We start from the raw sequence: 15953 nt of genomic DNA on the forward strand, positions 1-15953 counted from the left end.
TTTTGGATGTTCGAATAATTCCACTGACCCTCAGGTTTTTTTTTTTCCTATTTGGCAACACTCGTACTAATCTCGCGTAACAGGCGCTGAGGGACGGGACTTGGGCATTTTTCCGCCATACATTCGCTACTGTTGCACACATCGTGGCGCGAAACACTGCGTTCTCTTTTGTTTGTAATATCACTTATAATTTAAAGTTGTACGATGTTCTTGATTTCCTCCATTTCTTGCAATATATATATATCTTAATCGGCTGTGCTGGAGTGATCCGATAGTGAATGACTAATGACTTCTCATCGGCTCCAAAGATCCGGATTAGAACTTGGCAACCTGATATAAGCTGCTCTCAGCGCTTCCGTGCCTTCTCCGTCGTCGAGAACAGAATATGTTTATTGTTATATCTATCCGATTATTTAATAGTCATCAGAACCTATCAGAACCCACTGGAATGGGTGGGAACGAGAATTCTGTAAGCGCCTGCGGTTGAATTATTCGCCGTAAAAAATAAACTCGATTTCCTATGATTTTTGAAAGTCCGAAATATTCTATTTTAATTATTTTGCCTGCAGGAAGAGGTCATCTAGTATATATGCATAAGTACTAGCCCGTGTACGTAGTCGAACCGCATGATCAATGAAGTTGTAATGAAGTGGTTGTTGAATTTGTACAGTCTGTATTGGGTGGTTACTAGCATCATATGCCACCTTGCGAAATTAAACCTTATATCATTCCGTAATTTACTGCCTTTGAATCAGGTGGTGTTGTAACGTCTACCCCCTGCCGTTGTTCATCCTCCATATTTTTGTCTTGTTTCCTGGATCCAATTCGACGCTCTCGTGGCGATTAAATGTGACCGTTTGGCATGTTACTGCAATTTTTGCTAATTTGAATGCAAGCGTGTCGGCATACACAACCGATCGGATGTCTCGGGATCGTTTGCGCAGGAGCCATCCGATAGTCCTTGTCAAGTACAACTTCAGTATGGGAGCTAATTCCACAACGCGGGTAACACGACTACAATTATTTGATACTGGCATGTGCATTTGGCCGCTACCGACTTCAAATCTCGAGGCGAAAGCATCAATTAGTACGTACTATTACTATCACAAACTTTATTTGCCGTCAATCTGTGCTCACCTTCACAATGATGATCAAGTGACCAGACCCATTACCGGTGGTTGCATTACGGAGTCCCATTTCAAGCTTCGACTCAACCGGTGAACCACCGCGAGTCTGCATTGATTTCGATCTGAACCAGGATCTGAACCACTTGTGAGTAATAAGCCCAAGCTCTCGGTTGAATTCAATGAACCCTGGCCGTCTTTGCTCATCATAACGGGAATTAATCCCAACTTCGTTTCTATCAATCGGATTTAGGGGCCAGCCTCGAGGTAAGTCCAAGCAGCTTCGAACACCTAAATATCTAGTAATCTAGCTATCCACGATAGGATCATATCAGCTGCCAGTAGCATGAATAAGACCAACGCCCAAAAGCGTGACTTGGCACGAGTTTACTGCTGTAATCTTGCAACCATTTTTTTCGTCCATACAAAGCCACTTCGTAACTGACTCCCGTTTTAACTCAGACTCGGAGTTGCAGCCATCACCTGAATTCGAAGGCTCCCTCAAAGTCACGATCGAAAGAGGTAAGACAAGTCATGTTATGTTCATCGTGATCATCATGGACTAATCATGCACAGCCAGAACTTCAAGTTGTTCAACGACTCAGAGATGTCTCATTGGAGTAGCAGCTACTCGGGCCACCCTGAGGACCATTTTCAAAGTCATAGTGACGGTCCAAGTGCCCCATCAAGCTCCTTACCGCCGCCTCAACCGTTGCAACGGGACACAGGTTTGCCAGCGAGCAGCCTCACTTACGCTGTAGATAACGGCAGCTACACGCATTTCCAGTCTCAATCAGAGCTAACATATGGTAGCCAGCGTCAGTATGGTGTTGTAGCGCCCAATACTTCCCATGTGCAAGATCCCGCGAGCAGCAGCTTCCAGACTTCGCAGTCGCACTTACAAGAGCCCATTCAGTAACATTTTCCGACTTAGTCGGACAGCCAAAGGTTGAGATTCTGCCCAGGTAACCGGGCCATCCAAGGTGGGCCCATGGGTGGGTGGGAGCGGGTGGGCCCACAGTGCAGAAATCACCGACACTGGCGGCTGGGCTGAGGTGTGAGGTCCATAGAGATGAGTGGGCCCAAAATGTGTGACCTGGTAGGCCTGCATGCTTGAGGGTGAGAATGGGCCAGGCGGATTTGCGAAAATTGTGACGGATGGGCCCAGCCCGCATGTATGTGTACATATGGGCTCGGGAAACAGGGCAACGGATGGGCCCAAAATGTGTGACCGGGTGGGCCTGCATGCCTAAGGGTGAGAATGGGCCAGGCGGATTTGCGAAAATTGTGACGGATGGGCCCAGCCCGCATGTATGTGTACATATGGGCTCGGGAAACAGGGCAATGGATGGGCCCAAAATGTGTGACCGGGTGGGCCTGCATGCCTAAGGGTGAGAATGGGCCAGGCGGATTTGCGAAAATTGTGACGGATGGGCCCAGCCCGCATGTATGTGTACATATGGGCTCGGGAAACAGGGCAATGGATGGGCCCAAAATGTGTGACCGGGTGGGCCTGCATGCCTAAGGGTGAGAATGGGCCAGGCGGATTTGCGAAAATTGTGACGGATGGGCCCAGCTTGTAGGCATGCTCGGGAACAAGGGCAATGGATGGGCCCAAAATGTGCGACCGGGTGGGCGTGCAATGCCCGAGGATAGGCCCAGCGGATTGCATGTAATCTTGAAAATCACCACGGATGGGCCCACCATGGATTTCATCTCAGAAAAGGCAAATTGGGCCAGTGCATATGCAGATGCGGTCTCGGAAACAGTGACGGATGGGCCCAGTCCGCTGTGTTTGAACTCGGAAAAGGCAACGGACGGGCCCAGTCCCCCATGGATAGAATAACTTCGGGTGGAGTCTCGGGGAAGGCTATGGATGGGCCCAGAACATGCTTATTTGCTCGCGAAAATGGTGGCTGATGGGCTGAATGTGCTTGGAAGAAACTCAGGAATAGACCCTTCCACCCATGACTGTGGAATCGGAAAGGACGACGGATGGGCCCAGCACTCGTCGTATATAGCCGAGAATGGTGGAGCCCGTAGATTTGGTCTCGGCGAAGGTGACGGGTGGACTCAACGTGTGTGTATTCCCGAGAATGGTGACGGATGTGTGCAGCATGTATGTTGCATGATGGAAGGGGCTACGGATGGACCATCCGTCATCCCTTGCGATGGCGATGATTTCCGGGCCCATCGGGCAAAGATAACAAATTGGTCAGGTGGCAGACAGAACCTTCATGTAGTTTGTGCTCGACCAGAGCGGCAGATAGGCAAAGACCCTTACCGACCCAGGGTTCTGACGACGTCCCAATGATGGGTCCGCCAGGCACTTCCGATATCCTATTTGCGCCTTGGCAGAATATGGCATATCGTCCGCAGGGCTGACGCCATTTGATGAGCCATTAACATTAGCTGGGCCATCCGAGATGCCCTTCATTAACGAAGAGTTGGCATCGCCGGACCTGTCCGATATCCTGTTTGCGCGAGGGCCAATTATGCTTCCTCCGTCCCGCTCATACGTCCGCTGGGCCATTGATTTATAATCGGCTAGGCCGCCATCAATGGAACCTCGGACTGTCACAGACATTGCTCTTGATGCCTTCCTCTATTCATAATGTTTGCTGTCTGGAATGCATCGGGATGTCCGAGCGATCTTTTGCACAAGACTACGATCTCCGGCTAGAAGTCAACACAGCCGACGATGTCCTTATTATGCGATTGATGCATCGGACACAAACCGCATGGGTGAGAAGTGGGTTAAGGCTTGTTGCGGTTGCAGACGGCGGTGCAAAGGAAATGTATGGATCGGCCCAGAGAGTGCTGATACGGAGGGGCCCGACTGGCCCAGTCCATACACATTCGTAGTGCGGATCGGCCCAATGCAGAAGTATCTGGCGCAACCGGTTGTTCTGAACCTAGTGCATAGAAACTCTATACGCAGATCGGCCCAGTGCACAAGTACCCGGAGGAGCCCAACTGGTCATTCTGGTACCAATTTGGTGTGCGGATCAGGCCCAGTGGGTAAATTGTAGGCCCAGTATGTGTGTATCTTGATTTGGGCAACTTCCAGAAGGCTCAAGCGACATGATGTGCCACCCATTGATATTGCATTGCGGCAGGGAAAACGGAAGGCCCAGCTAGTCGTTTTGAGCACAATCGGTGAGTTTAATTAATGCATATACATTGATGCTCGGGACATGTTGACGGATGCGCTCGGTCAGTAATATAATATATCAGCCAAGCAAGTAAGTAATGCATTCGGGTCTCGTTGGGGCTTGGGAATGTTGGGGCTGGAACACGAACATGCTGTTTTGGACTCTGAGTAGTCAGCATCATACCTCGGTAATTTAAAATCTCGGCAAAATTTCATCGAGCACCAGTGGTCCCGGATGTTGATGGCGACGTGGGCCTTTACAAAGGTGACTCCGAATGCGAACTCCCGGATGGATATGTCTCATTATAAACAGAAATTTTCAGCACTGTATCGGTATTAAATAGATTGGTTGTCGCTATTCAGAACTGCACCGTGATGACTGGTTCCGGAAGCTAGTACAATCAGACAACCACATATCAGGTCATCACCACTTGATATGGTGGGTGATGACAATCAGTTCCGGATGCACCTTCTGTGTATGATGCTAAATCATGTCGGATATACGCAGGCGCAGTCTGGCCAGTATCACGGTGATTCGCGGAACCAAGAGGGTACTCCTATTGCCCGGCTCACGCTTTCGTCCACCGGACTCCTGGATGCACTTGCCGGTACAATAATCACATGTGAAGATGATTTGCACATCCTCAGGTCCCAACTTTTAGTTAGAATGAAGCAACACTATGATTTGACAAAGATCTGATAACAATACCACATACACAATTTGCATGGACTCAACTTATTGAACTCGGATACAAATGCAGCGCCAGGCTGAACAAGCAATATTCTAACAGTACACAGTCCTCCGGAATATCTACAGTACATGCGGGGGTCCCGCGATCAGATCCATCCTATATAACTAGTGACTATTTAAAGTCGTCATAATGTCGTCCATCTATTTTATGGATTCCAAAGATTTCCACCGGGCATCAGATTCGTTGAGCCGGAGCTCTAACTCGTCCAACCGCTGAAGCAGGTTGGTCTCAACTGAACCCACTCTGACCTCCAACGCGTCTACCCGCTCATTGGCGGCGAGGAGATCCAACCTCCGACTGAGGTCCTGGATGCCCTGCAAGATTTCTCTTGCGGTGGGCTCTGGTTCCAGCAGGTTGGTGGGCGCAGGTGATTGCCGGTTTTCCGGCTGTATTTGAGCCTGACCCGGAAGGACCTCCGTGGGCTTTTTCTCTGCTCCTACCAAATCCAATGAGCTCAACTTGTTCCGAGGCCACAAGAAAACGTACCTTTGCTACGAGCAATGCTCCGTTGAGAGCGAGAAGGACGCGCCGCGAATTTTTCGGAGACAGCTCGGGACTTGGACGTCTTGGGGGTTTTGCACGCGTCAGAGGATGCTTTCGCCGCATTACCTTGCAACCTCTGCCGGACACCAACGCCGTCGATTGCGCACACGATCTTCATGTTGTCGCAATTGGCGCAGGCGAGGCGTGTATACCCGAATTTCTTGTCGGGGAGGACAAGGCAGGCTACGTCCAACTTGGCACACTTGTCGCAGCGCCGGGGGTGGTAACGAACGGAATGCTTCAAATTCATTAGCCCGTATTTATCACGATGCATACACAGACTTACCTGCCAAGGAGTAGCGACATCAGAATCCGAGCCCCATTCTGCAGGCTTAAAAATGGCTCAACGTCCGCGCTATGCTTATGTGAGAATCACTTACCCGAGTTTCTGCATCCAGGAAATCCTTGTCTGCGACTAGGAGAACGTCCTTGTCAGTAGCGACAGGCGGCAATTCCTGGAGCGGTAAGCTGTTGGATGCCTGATCAAAGATGAATGGACATACCCTTCGTTTTACATGGATGACTCCTCCGGTTGGCTCTTTTTTGACATCGGACTTCACCTTCCTCATCTTTTTGGCAACTTTGGTCCCATCAGTATCTTCATCTTCCACCTTCCTCTTCTTGCTATCGCCAGCCGCGGAAGCTATCTTCCATTGTTCCCTCTCAGCTTCTGGAAAATACAAATGTCGGTATCTTAGGGGCGGATGTGCTGGATGACCGACACGGGGCGGGTTCTTGGCCGCTTGCAACCGTCGTTTCGGTTCCTCTACTGGCGTAGCGATGACATCCAGGTCCGTTTGGGATGGCATAGATGGCGGAGTCGAGGGAGTCGATGGTGGGACGATGATGGCCGGTGGTATTGGGACGGTGGCGGGAATATCAGTCGATGTCCCGATGGCGGGATGGTTAAATGTGGAGGGGGGGCGATAGTCCACGGTCTTCTCGAATCGTGGGTGATTCTTTATCCGAGGGTCGTCGTTGGTGACGGAGGTCCAGTCGGGGACGTTTTCAAAGGCCCCGCCCTTTGAGTGCTGTCTCACAACGGTGGCAAATGAGAGTAGCTGTGGGGAGAATGATGTAGCATTCCCACTGTATAGTTTTAAGTCTTTTGCCTGTGTCGAATGTCTTAGTTTAACACGGAAAATTTGAAACAAACGTAACAAACACTCACCACACGCCTGGCAATCTCGTCCGACAGCCTTAAGGCCTCGGGATCACCCTTCTTCACCTTGATGCAGCGCTGAACGAGCGATTGCACGACAGCGAGCGTGGCATTCAGGGCATCATTTGCTACTTCGGGAGGTACGGCCATGATGTCTGATTTGAAAGAAACACAGTGGTGAACAGGGTAAATACGGCAGATATGAGAAGTTGACTTGGAAAATTCCGACAAGTCTGGATTGTAATCAATCTGGTCATGAGTAATGCTGGGGACTTGTGGCTTGTGGATAGGGAAATGTGGATCAGTGGCAATGGTATTGTACTTGGGAGTGGTTCTATTATTGTCCTATGCATTCGGATGTAATACTAATAATCCATCCACCAATGTCCGGATAAACCGATACTGCATGTTTGAACAAGCCAGACTCTGTGCTGCCCTGCATCCACCCATCTTGGTCAGGGTGCGATTAAACTTCTTATGCTCATTTTCCCCACGATCTCCACATGTGATACTTCTGAAACCCTATGCTCAGATCCACTGGCCAGAACTTATTTGTTGTCAAAACCCCATTACTTATTCGCCGCCCAGCTTATACAATTTTGTCACTGCATTGCAATTATTCTACTAGTAGCAGTTGTAAATGCATTTGACAAGTGCGGCCGAACAAGTAGCCCATGTAACAGATAACTACTCACATATTACAGTGACCTATTTCCGTATAATACGAGGGAACGGACGTGCATAATATCCCATATGATACGGGCCAGCGGACCATGGGCCCATGATCAAAATATCCTCGACTATGACGGATGGGCCGGGAGGCAAATTATTCCCGATGGAGGCGGGTGGGCCCATGCAGGGGATATATAGAGTAGATGAGTGGGCCGATGTACATGAATATTAGGTAGACGGGTGGGCCGAGGTAGTTGGATATTATGCAGATGGGTATATTAAGGTAGATGTGTATGAGATAGATGGGTAGGTACTTGTTATCACATTCACGGGTGGGCCCAGACACATATTAAATTAGATGGGTGGGCCGAGGGTATTATACAATATTGTATTATATGGGTGGGCCCAGACGCATATTAATTAGACCGGTGGGCCGAGGGTGTTGTATGGGATGTTGTATTAGACGGGTGGGCCGAGGGTGGTATAAAATATAGATGGGTGGGCCCATGTGTATCATAATTGTAAACACGATGGAGCTGAGGTAGTTGTACATCAACCAAATCAGAGGAGGTAATAAAATCAAAGTTACCAAGTTCCTGGAGCAGCAGGTGATCTCCTGACATGGCCTTTGATGGTGCACAGGTTGTCTTGCAAAATTTGGAATCCGGGGTGCGAAGCTTGTGTTACCCTATGAGAAGCCAAGTTCCGATTACCAACCTTTGGGTCAACTGTACTCAGAGGAGGTAATAAATCAAAGTTCCTGAGTTCCCGGAGCAGCAGGTGATCTCCTGACATGGCCTTTGATGGTGCACAGGTTGTCTTGCAGAATTTGGAATCCAGGGTGTGAAGCTTGTGTTGCCCTATGAGATGCCAAGTTCCGACCACCCAAATTTGGGTCAACCATACCGACTTCCAAGTTCCGGGACCCGGTGTAGAGACTCGTGCATCTCATAGTGTGATATGGCGCTTTACACTAGGGAGTATACAGCACCAACTCGCAGCATCACTCTGTGTACCATCCACAGTGATTCCTATATGACGCGCAGCTTTCCCGCACAACGCGCGCCATGCGCGCACCCTTCCCGCGCTTCACGATGTATACGCGCGCGCGCGTTCCCGCGCTTGCGCGCCCTATAGCGCCAGCCATCCAGATGCATCCATCCACTGTCCACCAAGCTCCCTAGTGCGTATATTTCCATTTCCTTTATTAGCATAGTTCCACCTTTATTTTTATCATAGTTTCTCACTCATATATATTTTTACATACCTACTCGGTAGCGCTTCGGCTCCGCATGAGCGCGCTTAGGCGCGCTATATAAGCGCCAGCAGTACATACTACACTTTACCTTACTTTTCACCCAACTTTACCTAGTACTTACTACTTAGAAAGTCGCAGTAGAAATCTATTCATTAGCACAACACATCTCACATCCTTTATCTTGCTTATATCTTCACATAAGTTTAGTCTCTCTTATTTCCGCTTACACGCACGCGCTTTCCCGCGCTTCGCGCTAATACGCGCGCGCGTTCCCGCGCCTTCGTACCTTGCGCGCACCTGCGCTTTCTCGCGCTTCGCTGAAGCGCGTACCTCTAGATCTCCGCTGCACCTGCTTCCCCTTTAGGGTCGAATGCACTTGCCATCTCAAGTATCGCAGACTAGGCAACGCACGACCTACAACTTTTTAGATACAGTCAGGAGCATTTCTTTGTTCCTCTCAGTATTGTTGTTTCTACAACTGGAGCCCACCGCGAGGGGAGCAGTCAGCAAGATCTAGTTCCGCGCATTTCGCGCATACAGGTCAATATCTTTGCATTTCAAAAGCTAATCATTTTCTAGTCACGCATTCTCGCGCCTTGCGCGCGCGCAATATTCCCACGCCTGTGCGCCTCGCGCGCGCACCTTTCTCGCACTTCACACTATTTAACGCATAAAGGTCAATCTCTTTGCATATTCAAAAGCTAACCAATTTCTAGTCACGCATTCTCGCGCCTTGCGCGCGCGCTTTCCCACCCCTATACGCCTTGCGCGCGCCTGCGCTCTTTCACACTGCAATGCCTTATAGAATGCCCATCCGCGGCACAGCAAACGCGCCCAAGTTCGACGGCACTACAGACAACCTCGCCAAGTTTATTGATACCTATGAGCAGCTCGCTGATGAAGCAGGACTCCAAGGACTCGACCGCATCAAAGGTATTATCCGCTCCCTTGAGCGCGACGATCGAGAACTATGGGGCGGAATGCCTGAAGCACAAGTAAGCGATTACGACGCCTTCTTAGACGAGGTAAAGGTAATGTATCCTGGATGGGATGGTAAAAGACGCTATGCGCTCGCGGACTTGCGCGCCATCGCGCGCGAATACGCTAACAAACCAATGTCTTCTTGCACAGAACTAAGCAATTACCTGCGCGCATTCAGGAAGATTATGCAGCCACTCATGGATGAAGACCGTTGTAGGGATTCATTTCTGGTTGGGCTTGTAGAGACTGTTTTTACCTTACCTTATGTTGGCACTTCTGTAGCTTACATAATCAATCAATCTTTTCACCAGTTACCAGTATGAGTCTGAGTGCTCAGTAGTTTTCTATGATATTTCCTCTCCTCTGAGCCTTGAGCCTGGTCCAGAAACCCTTTAGGGTCGAATAGCAGCTAGGTTCTGCAAGACCCAACATTGTTCAGACTCACCATCTGAATTGTTGTACCTTCACCGGGAGTCGACAAATGAATATCTGATAACCAGCACACTTCCAATCAGGTAGTATTTCATTGAGCAATGAATCATCCAAGGGGTCTCTTATCAGACTCGGTAGTCAATATAGGCAAATGATAATGAAAACATGAAAGTTGTTATTATGCTATTTTTCAAACCCGAGACCCTGAAACCCATTGTTCAACATGTCCATTTTTCACTCACTGCACAAATCACCAAGTTTCGAGTGCCAAAGCGTGAAACTTGAAACCCAGTGTGCAACATGTCCATTTTTCATGTACATTACACAATTCATTGAGTTCCGAGTGCCAAGTGCCGAAACCCGAACCCCGAGACCCGAAAATATGTATGCAACATTTCCATTTTTCACTTGTTGCACAAATCACTGAGTTTCAAGTGCCGAAACCCAAAACTCGAAACCCAGCATGCAACATGTCCATTGTTCAATTATATTACACAAGTCATGGAGTTCCGAGCTCCGAGGGCCAAAACCCGAACCCCGAGACCCGAAAATATGTACACAACATGTCCATTTTTCACTCATTGCACAAATCACCGAGTTTTGAGTGCTGAAACCCAAAACTTGAAACCCGGCATGCAACATGTTGATTTTTCATTTATGTCACACAAATCATTGAGTTCCGAGGTCCGAGGTCCGAGACCCGAACCCGAACCCCGAAAATATGTGCACAACATGTCCATTTTTTACTTGTTGCACAAATCACTGAGTTTCAAGTGCCGAAACCCAAAACTCGAAACCCGGCATGCAACATGTTGATTTTTCATTTACATCACACAAATCATTGAGTTCCGAGGTCCGAGGTCCGAGACCCGAACCCCGAACCCCGAAAATATGTGCACAACATGTCCATTTTTTACTTGTTGCACAAATCACTGAGTTTCAAGTGCCGAAACCCAAAACTCGAAACCTGGCATGCAACATGTCCATTGTTCAATTATATTACACAAGTCATTGAGTTCCGAGCTCCGAGGGCCGAAACCCGAACCCCGAACCCCGAAAATATGTACACAACATGTCCATTTTTCACTCATTGCACAAATCACTGAGTTTTGAGTGCTGAAACCCGAACTTGAAACCTGGCATGCAACATGTTGATTTTTCATTTACATTACACAAATCATCGAGTTCCAAGTGCCAAGGGCCGAGACCCGAAGCCCAAGACCCGAAAATATGTATGCAACATTTCCATTTTTCACTTGTTGCACAAATCACCGAGTTTCAAGTGCTGAAACCTGAAACTCAAAACCGGGTGTGCAACATGTCCACTGTTCAATTATATTACACAAGTCATTAAGTTCCGAGTTCCGAGGGCCGAAACCCGAACCCCGAGACCCGAAAATATGTGCACAACATGTCCATTTTTCACTCACTGTACAAATCACTGAGTTTTGAGTGCTGAAACCCAAAACTCAAAACCCGGCATGCAACATGTTGATTTTTCATTTACATTACTCAAATCATCGAGTTCCGAGTGCTGAGGGCCGAGACCCAAAGCCCGAAACCCAACATCATGTACACAACATGTCCATTTTTCACTCATTTCACAAATCACCAAGTGTCGAGTGTCAAAACCTGAAACCCGGTACTTCAAATGGACACAAATTGTATTTGTATGTATTATCCATTGGTGTAGGGCTCAAATAACCTGGGAATTGTATTTGTCAGTACTCAGTACTTGGGACTTGGGACTTGGTACTTGGTACTTGGTACTTGGCACTCAGTGATCGGTGGTCAGTGGTTGGTACTTGGGACTCGGTACTCGGTACTCGGTACTCGGTTCTCGGTTCTCGGTACTCGGTACTTGGGACTCGAGACTTGAGACTTGGGACTCGGGACTCAGGATTCGGGACTCGGGACTCGGGATTCAGGACTCGAGACTCGGGATTCGGGACTCGAGACTTGGGACTCGGGACTCGGGACTTGGGACTCGGGACTCGGGATTCAGGACTCGAGACTCGGGATTTGGGACTCGAGACTCGGGACTCGGGACTCGGGACTCGGGACTCGGGATTCAGGACTCGGGACTCGGGACTCGGGACTTGGGACTCGAGACTCGGGACTCGGGACTCGGTACTTGGTACTCGGTGATTGGTGGTCAGTGGTTGGTACTCAAGACTCGGTAGTTTCTCCCTGATACCCACCAAAAAACCCACACCCCCAAGGTGGGTGTGGGTATATCATGGGGTATGGGTGGGGGTAGTGCTACTCATACCCCGGGGTTCACCCACACTATTCCCTATCGGTACTCGGTACTCGGCACTCGGTGATCGGTGGTCAGTGGTTGGTACTCGAGACTCGGTAGTCAATATAGGCAAATGATAATGAAAAATGACAGTTGTAGTCCATGTCAAGGTGAGTGATTTGGTAGTCTTTCCTTGTCATTCAGCAAAACATCAGCAATAATGAAAAAATGAAAGTTGTTATTATGCTTAACTCCTTACCAAAGGTTGTAGTCCAAGTCCAGGTGAGTGTAGTGGTAGTCTTTTCTTGTCAATTGGTTATCTTGTTACTCATTACGCAGTACTTGGTACATGGTAATTGGTACTCAGTATTTGGTTTTGATACTCGGTATCTGGGAATCAGTAGTCAGCTTAATCAAGGTTGTAGTCCGAGTCTAGGTGAGTTTATTTGTAGTCTTTTCTCGTCCATTGGTTACCATGTGACCAAGATATAAGCTAAAGAAATCCAAAACATCAATAATGACAAATGAAATACATGTGTGCAGTAAGTGAGTCTAAAGATAAAGAATGAATATTAATAGCGAGACTTGCACATTATGTCAAGATATCCAACATGACAAGCCTGTGATGTGATCAGAGACCTGGAATAACACCCATATACATCCATTATAATAGCTTAAAAGCTTAGAAATATTCATGAAGGATTGATGTAATGATAGGCAAAATGATGTGTGGAGAGTGACAGTAGACATCTTTTATACAAAGTCACATTTATATATGATTCAGGCCAAAAATATCATTACAAATATGTAGGATAGATTGTAAACTACCCAAGGAACCCATACTGCCTACTGCCCTGAGGGTAGGGGGTGGGTAGAAGGGATATAGTGAAAATATGAGTTGACCCAGCATTAAAGTCCTACCACTGCTCAACTAACCATTTTCGATGCTTTGGGTCTTTGAAGTTTCCCACACTCAATTTCTTACCCATTTCACTTCCTCAGTACTCAATTCTTGGTTGATTTGTCTGTAAATTTATGTCTATGATACTTAAGATATTTGAAATGTACCCCAGGTTTCTGATTATGAAGATTCAATGTTTTGAAGGCATGGGCCCCTTATCAGGCAAAATGGCAAGTATGCACACTAGCTCACAAACTCCAGCCTATTGTGAGCTGATCTTGGTCATAAGAAGCAAGAATATAAGCTATGCTCATTATATATTAAAAGGTTGGATCATGGATGCAAGGGCAAGATACTGAAAATTGTGAAAAAATGTCACAAGTGCAATTGTCTATGCTTTGTTCCTGGAGAAGGATCCTGTGTGTCCTGGGCTGGTTATATGATATATCTACTCCAAATATGCTCAGGAATAGACTCCCTACAGTCCTTGAGGTCCAGCTTTACAGGGAAAAACCCCCAGCGGGTGAACCACCAGAAGAGGGGGAGGTACACTATACAATAAAGGATTACCCTATGGTCCTGAGCTCCTGATACATTGTTTCTATTGTTGAATAGATGATTGAGATATAATTCCAAAGTCTGTTCACCTAGAAATGAACACATAGGAACATATTTTGTATTTTTATGTATATATGCAATATCCATTTAAGCACCAAGTCTCAACTACCGATTACCAAGTCCCGACACTTGATAGTTGATAGTCAGTATTTGAGCTCCGAGTGCCAATATTGCCTACCAATATCTCAGTCAAATGATAACCAAACCAAGACCCAAGTTCCAAACCTGACTACCGAATACCAAATATCAGTACTCGGGACTCGGGACTATTGGCTGGAGTACCCAACTATTGATTCCCAGGTACCGAGAATTAGAACCAAGTACCAAGTACCTGACTACTGATTCTTGGGTACCAAGTATCAGAACCAAGTACCAAGTACCCGACTACTGATTTGAAGTACCGGGTTTCGGGTTTCGGCACTCGACACTTGGTGATTTGTGCAATGAGTAGATGGGCATGTGGCATACATGTTTTTGGGCTTCGGGTTTTAGGATTCTGCCCTTGGCACTCAATGATCTGTGTAATGTAAATGAATAATGAACATGTTGCACACTGGGTTTCGAGTTTCGGGTTTCAGCACTTGAAACTCGGTGATTTGTGCAACAAGTGAAAAATGGAAATGTTGCATACATATTTTCAGGTCTCGGGGTTCGGGTTTTGGCCCTCGGCACTCGGAACTCAATGAATTGTGTAATGTACATGAAAAATGGACATGTTGCACACTGGGTTTCAAGTTTCACGCTTTGGCACTCGAAACTCGGTGATTTGTGCAGTGAGTGAAAAATGGACATGTTGTGTACATATTTTCAGGTCTCAGGCTTTGGGTCTCAGCCCTCGGCACTCGGAACTCGATGATTTGTGTGACATAAATGAAAAATCAACATGTTGCACACTGGGTTTCAAGTTTCACGCTTTGGCAGAACTCGAAGTTGTTGATTTAGATATCACCCAAAACCTGAACACCCGAATGTCAAATTTTCAGTGCCGAACCCCCAACCCTGACTGCCGGGTGCTGAGTCCTGAAGTCCGGAACTCAGGATTTGACATTTGAGATGAACGAAATTTTTCAGACATGTTTGAATTAATCTACGTATATCTATAAACATTTCACTAACCCCTGAACCCTGAAAGATATTTTTGTTGTCTTACATACCAAATTCCGAGTTCCGAGTTCCGGGACCCCGGACCCCCGAAACCCGGCAGTCCACAATTTCGGAGTTCGGGGGTTGGTAAAATGTGTATGGATATATGAAGGGTTGGTTTAAACATTTTAAAAGATGTCTCATATCAAATGTCAAGTCCCAAGTTTCGATTTCCGGGTTTCAAGAGTGCTGAGTCCCGAAGCCCGGAGTCCCGAAACACGGAGTCCTGAAACCCGGAAATCAAAACTCGGGACTTGACATTTGATATGAGACATCTTTCAGAAATGTTTCAATCAACCTTTCATATATCCATGCACATTTTACCAACCCCTGAACCCCGAAATTGTGGACTGCCAGGTCTCGGGGTTCGGGGGTCCTGGAACTCGGAACTCGGGAAATTTGGGGAGATCAATAAAATTTGATTTACCCATGTTTAAAATATATTTTTGTTCTACATACCGAGTTCCGAGTTCCGGACCCCCAAACCCCGAGACCTGGCAGTCTCGGGTTTCGGGGTTTGGGGGTCCCGGCACTCGGAACTTGGGGAGATTTGGGGAGATCAATAAAATTTGATTTACAATTGAGTTGATTGGCAAACACATTGACTTACCCATGTTTGAAATATATTTTTATTTACACATACTGAGTTCCGAGTTCCGGGTTCCGGACCTCCGAACCCTGAAACCCGAGACCCGGCAGTCCACAATTCTGGGGTTCGGGGGTTGGTAAAATGTGTATGAATATATGAAAGGTTGAATGAAACATTTTTGAAAGATGTCTCATATCAAATGTCAAATCCCGAGTTTCAACTTCTGGATTTTGGGAGTGCCGAGTCCCGAAACCTGGAGTCTTGAAACCCGAAATTCGAAACCCGGGACTTAACATTTGATATGAGACATCTTTCAAAAATGTTTCATTCAACCTTTCATATATTCATACACATTTTGCCAACCCCTGAACCCCAGAATTGT

General features: G+C 47.3%; 3 protein-coding genes across 3 annotated transcripts; 1 reads left to right on the forward strand and 2 right to left on the reverse strand.

Annotated features, from left to right (window-relative positions):
• Window positions 1–921: 921 nt before the first annotated feature.
• F5891DRAFT_986461 (uncharacterized protein) lies at window positions 922–2970 on the forward strand (the record flags this gene model as incomplete). The annotated part of the gene is made up of 10 exons (XM_041377777.1): window positions 922–1087; window positions 1164–1272; window positions 1378–1391; window positions 1587–1646; window positions 1701–1852; window positions 2090–2179; window positions 2228–2299; window positions 2379–2439; window positions 2465–2571; window positions 2701–2970. The coding sequence occupies 10 exons, from the start codon at window positions 922–924 to the stop codon at window positions 2968–2970; spliced, it is 1101 nt and encodes a 366-aa protein (XP_041218379.1).
• A 369-nt stretch (window positions 2971–3339) lies between these two features.
• On the reverse strand, window positions 3340–3711 carry F5891DRAFT_1197273 (uncharacterized protein; the record flags this gene model as incomplete). The annotated part of the gene is made up of 1 exon (XM_041368454.1): window positions 3340–3711. The coding sequence occupies one exon, from the start codon at window positions 3709–3711 to the stop codon at window positions 3340–3342; it is 372 nt and encodes a 123-aa protein (XP_041218380.1).
• Window positions 3712–5170: 1459 nt separating this feature from the next.
• Window positions 5171–6885, reverse strand: F5891DRAFT_986463 (uncharacterized protein; the record flags this gene model as incomplete). Its single annotated transcript, XM_041377778.1, has 6 exons — window positions 5171–5466; window positions 5517–5811; window positions 5860–5904; window positions 5954–6052; window positions 6077–6685; window positions 6745–6885. 6 exons carry the CDS (start codon window positions 6883–6885, stop codon window positions 5171–5173), a joined length of 1485 nt encoding a protein of 494 aa, XP_041218381.1.
• Between the last annotated feature and the right edge of the window lie 9068 nt (window positions 6886–15953).

Source organism: Suillus fuscotomentosus, assembly GCF_016647785.1.
Source record: "Suillus fuscotomentosus strain FC203 chromosome Unknown F5891scaffold_118, whole genome shotgun sequence".
Lineage (NCBI taxonomy): Eukaryota > Fungi > Basidiomycota > Agaricomycetes > Boletales > Suillaceae > Suillus > Suillus fuscotomentosus.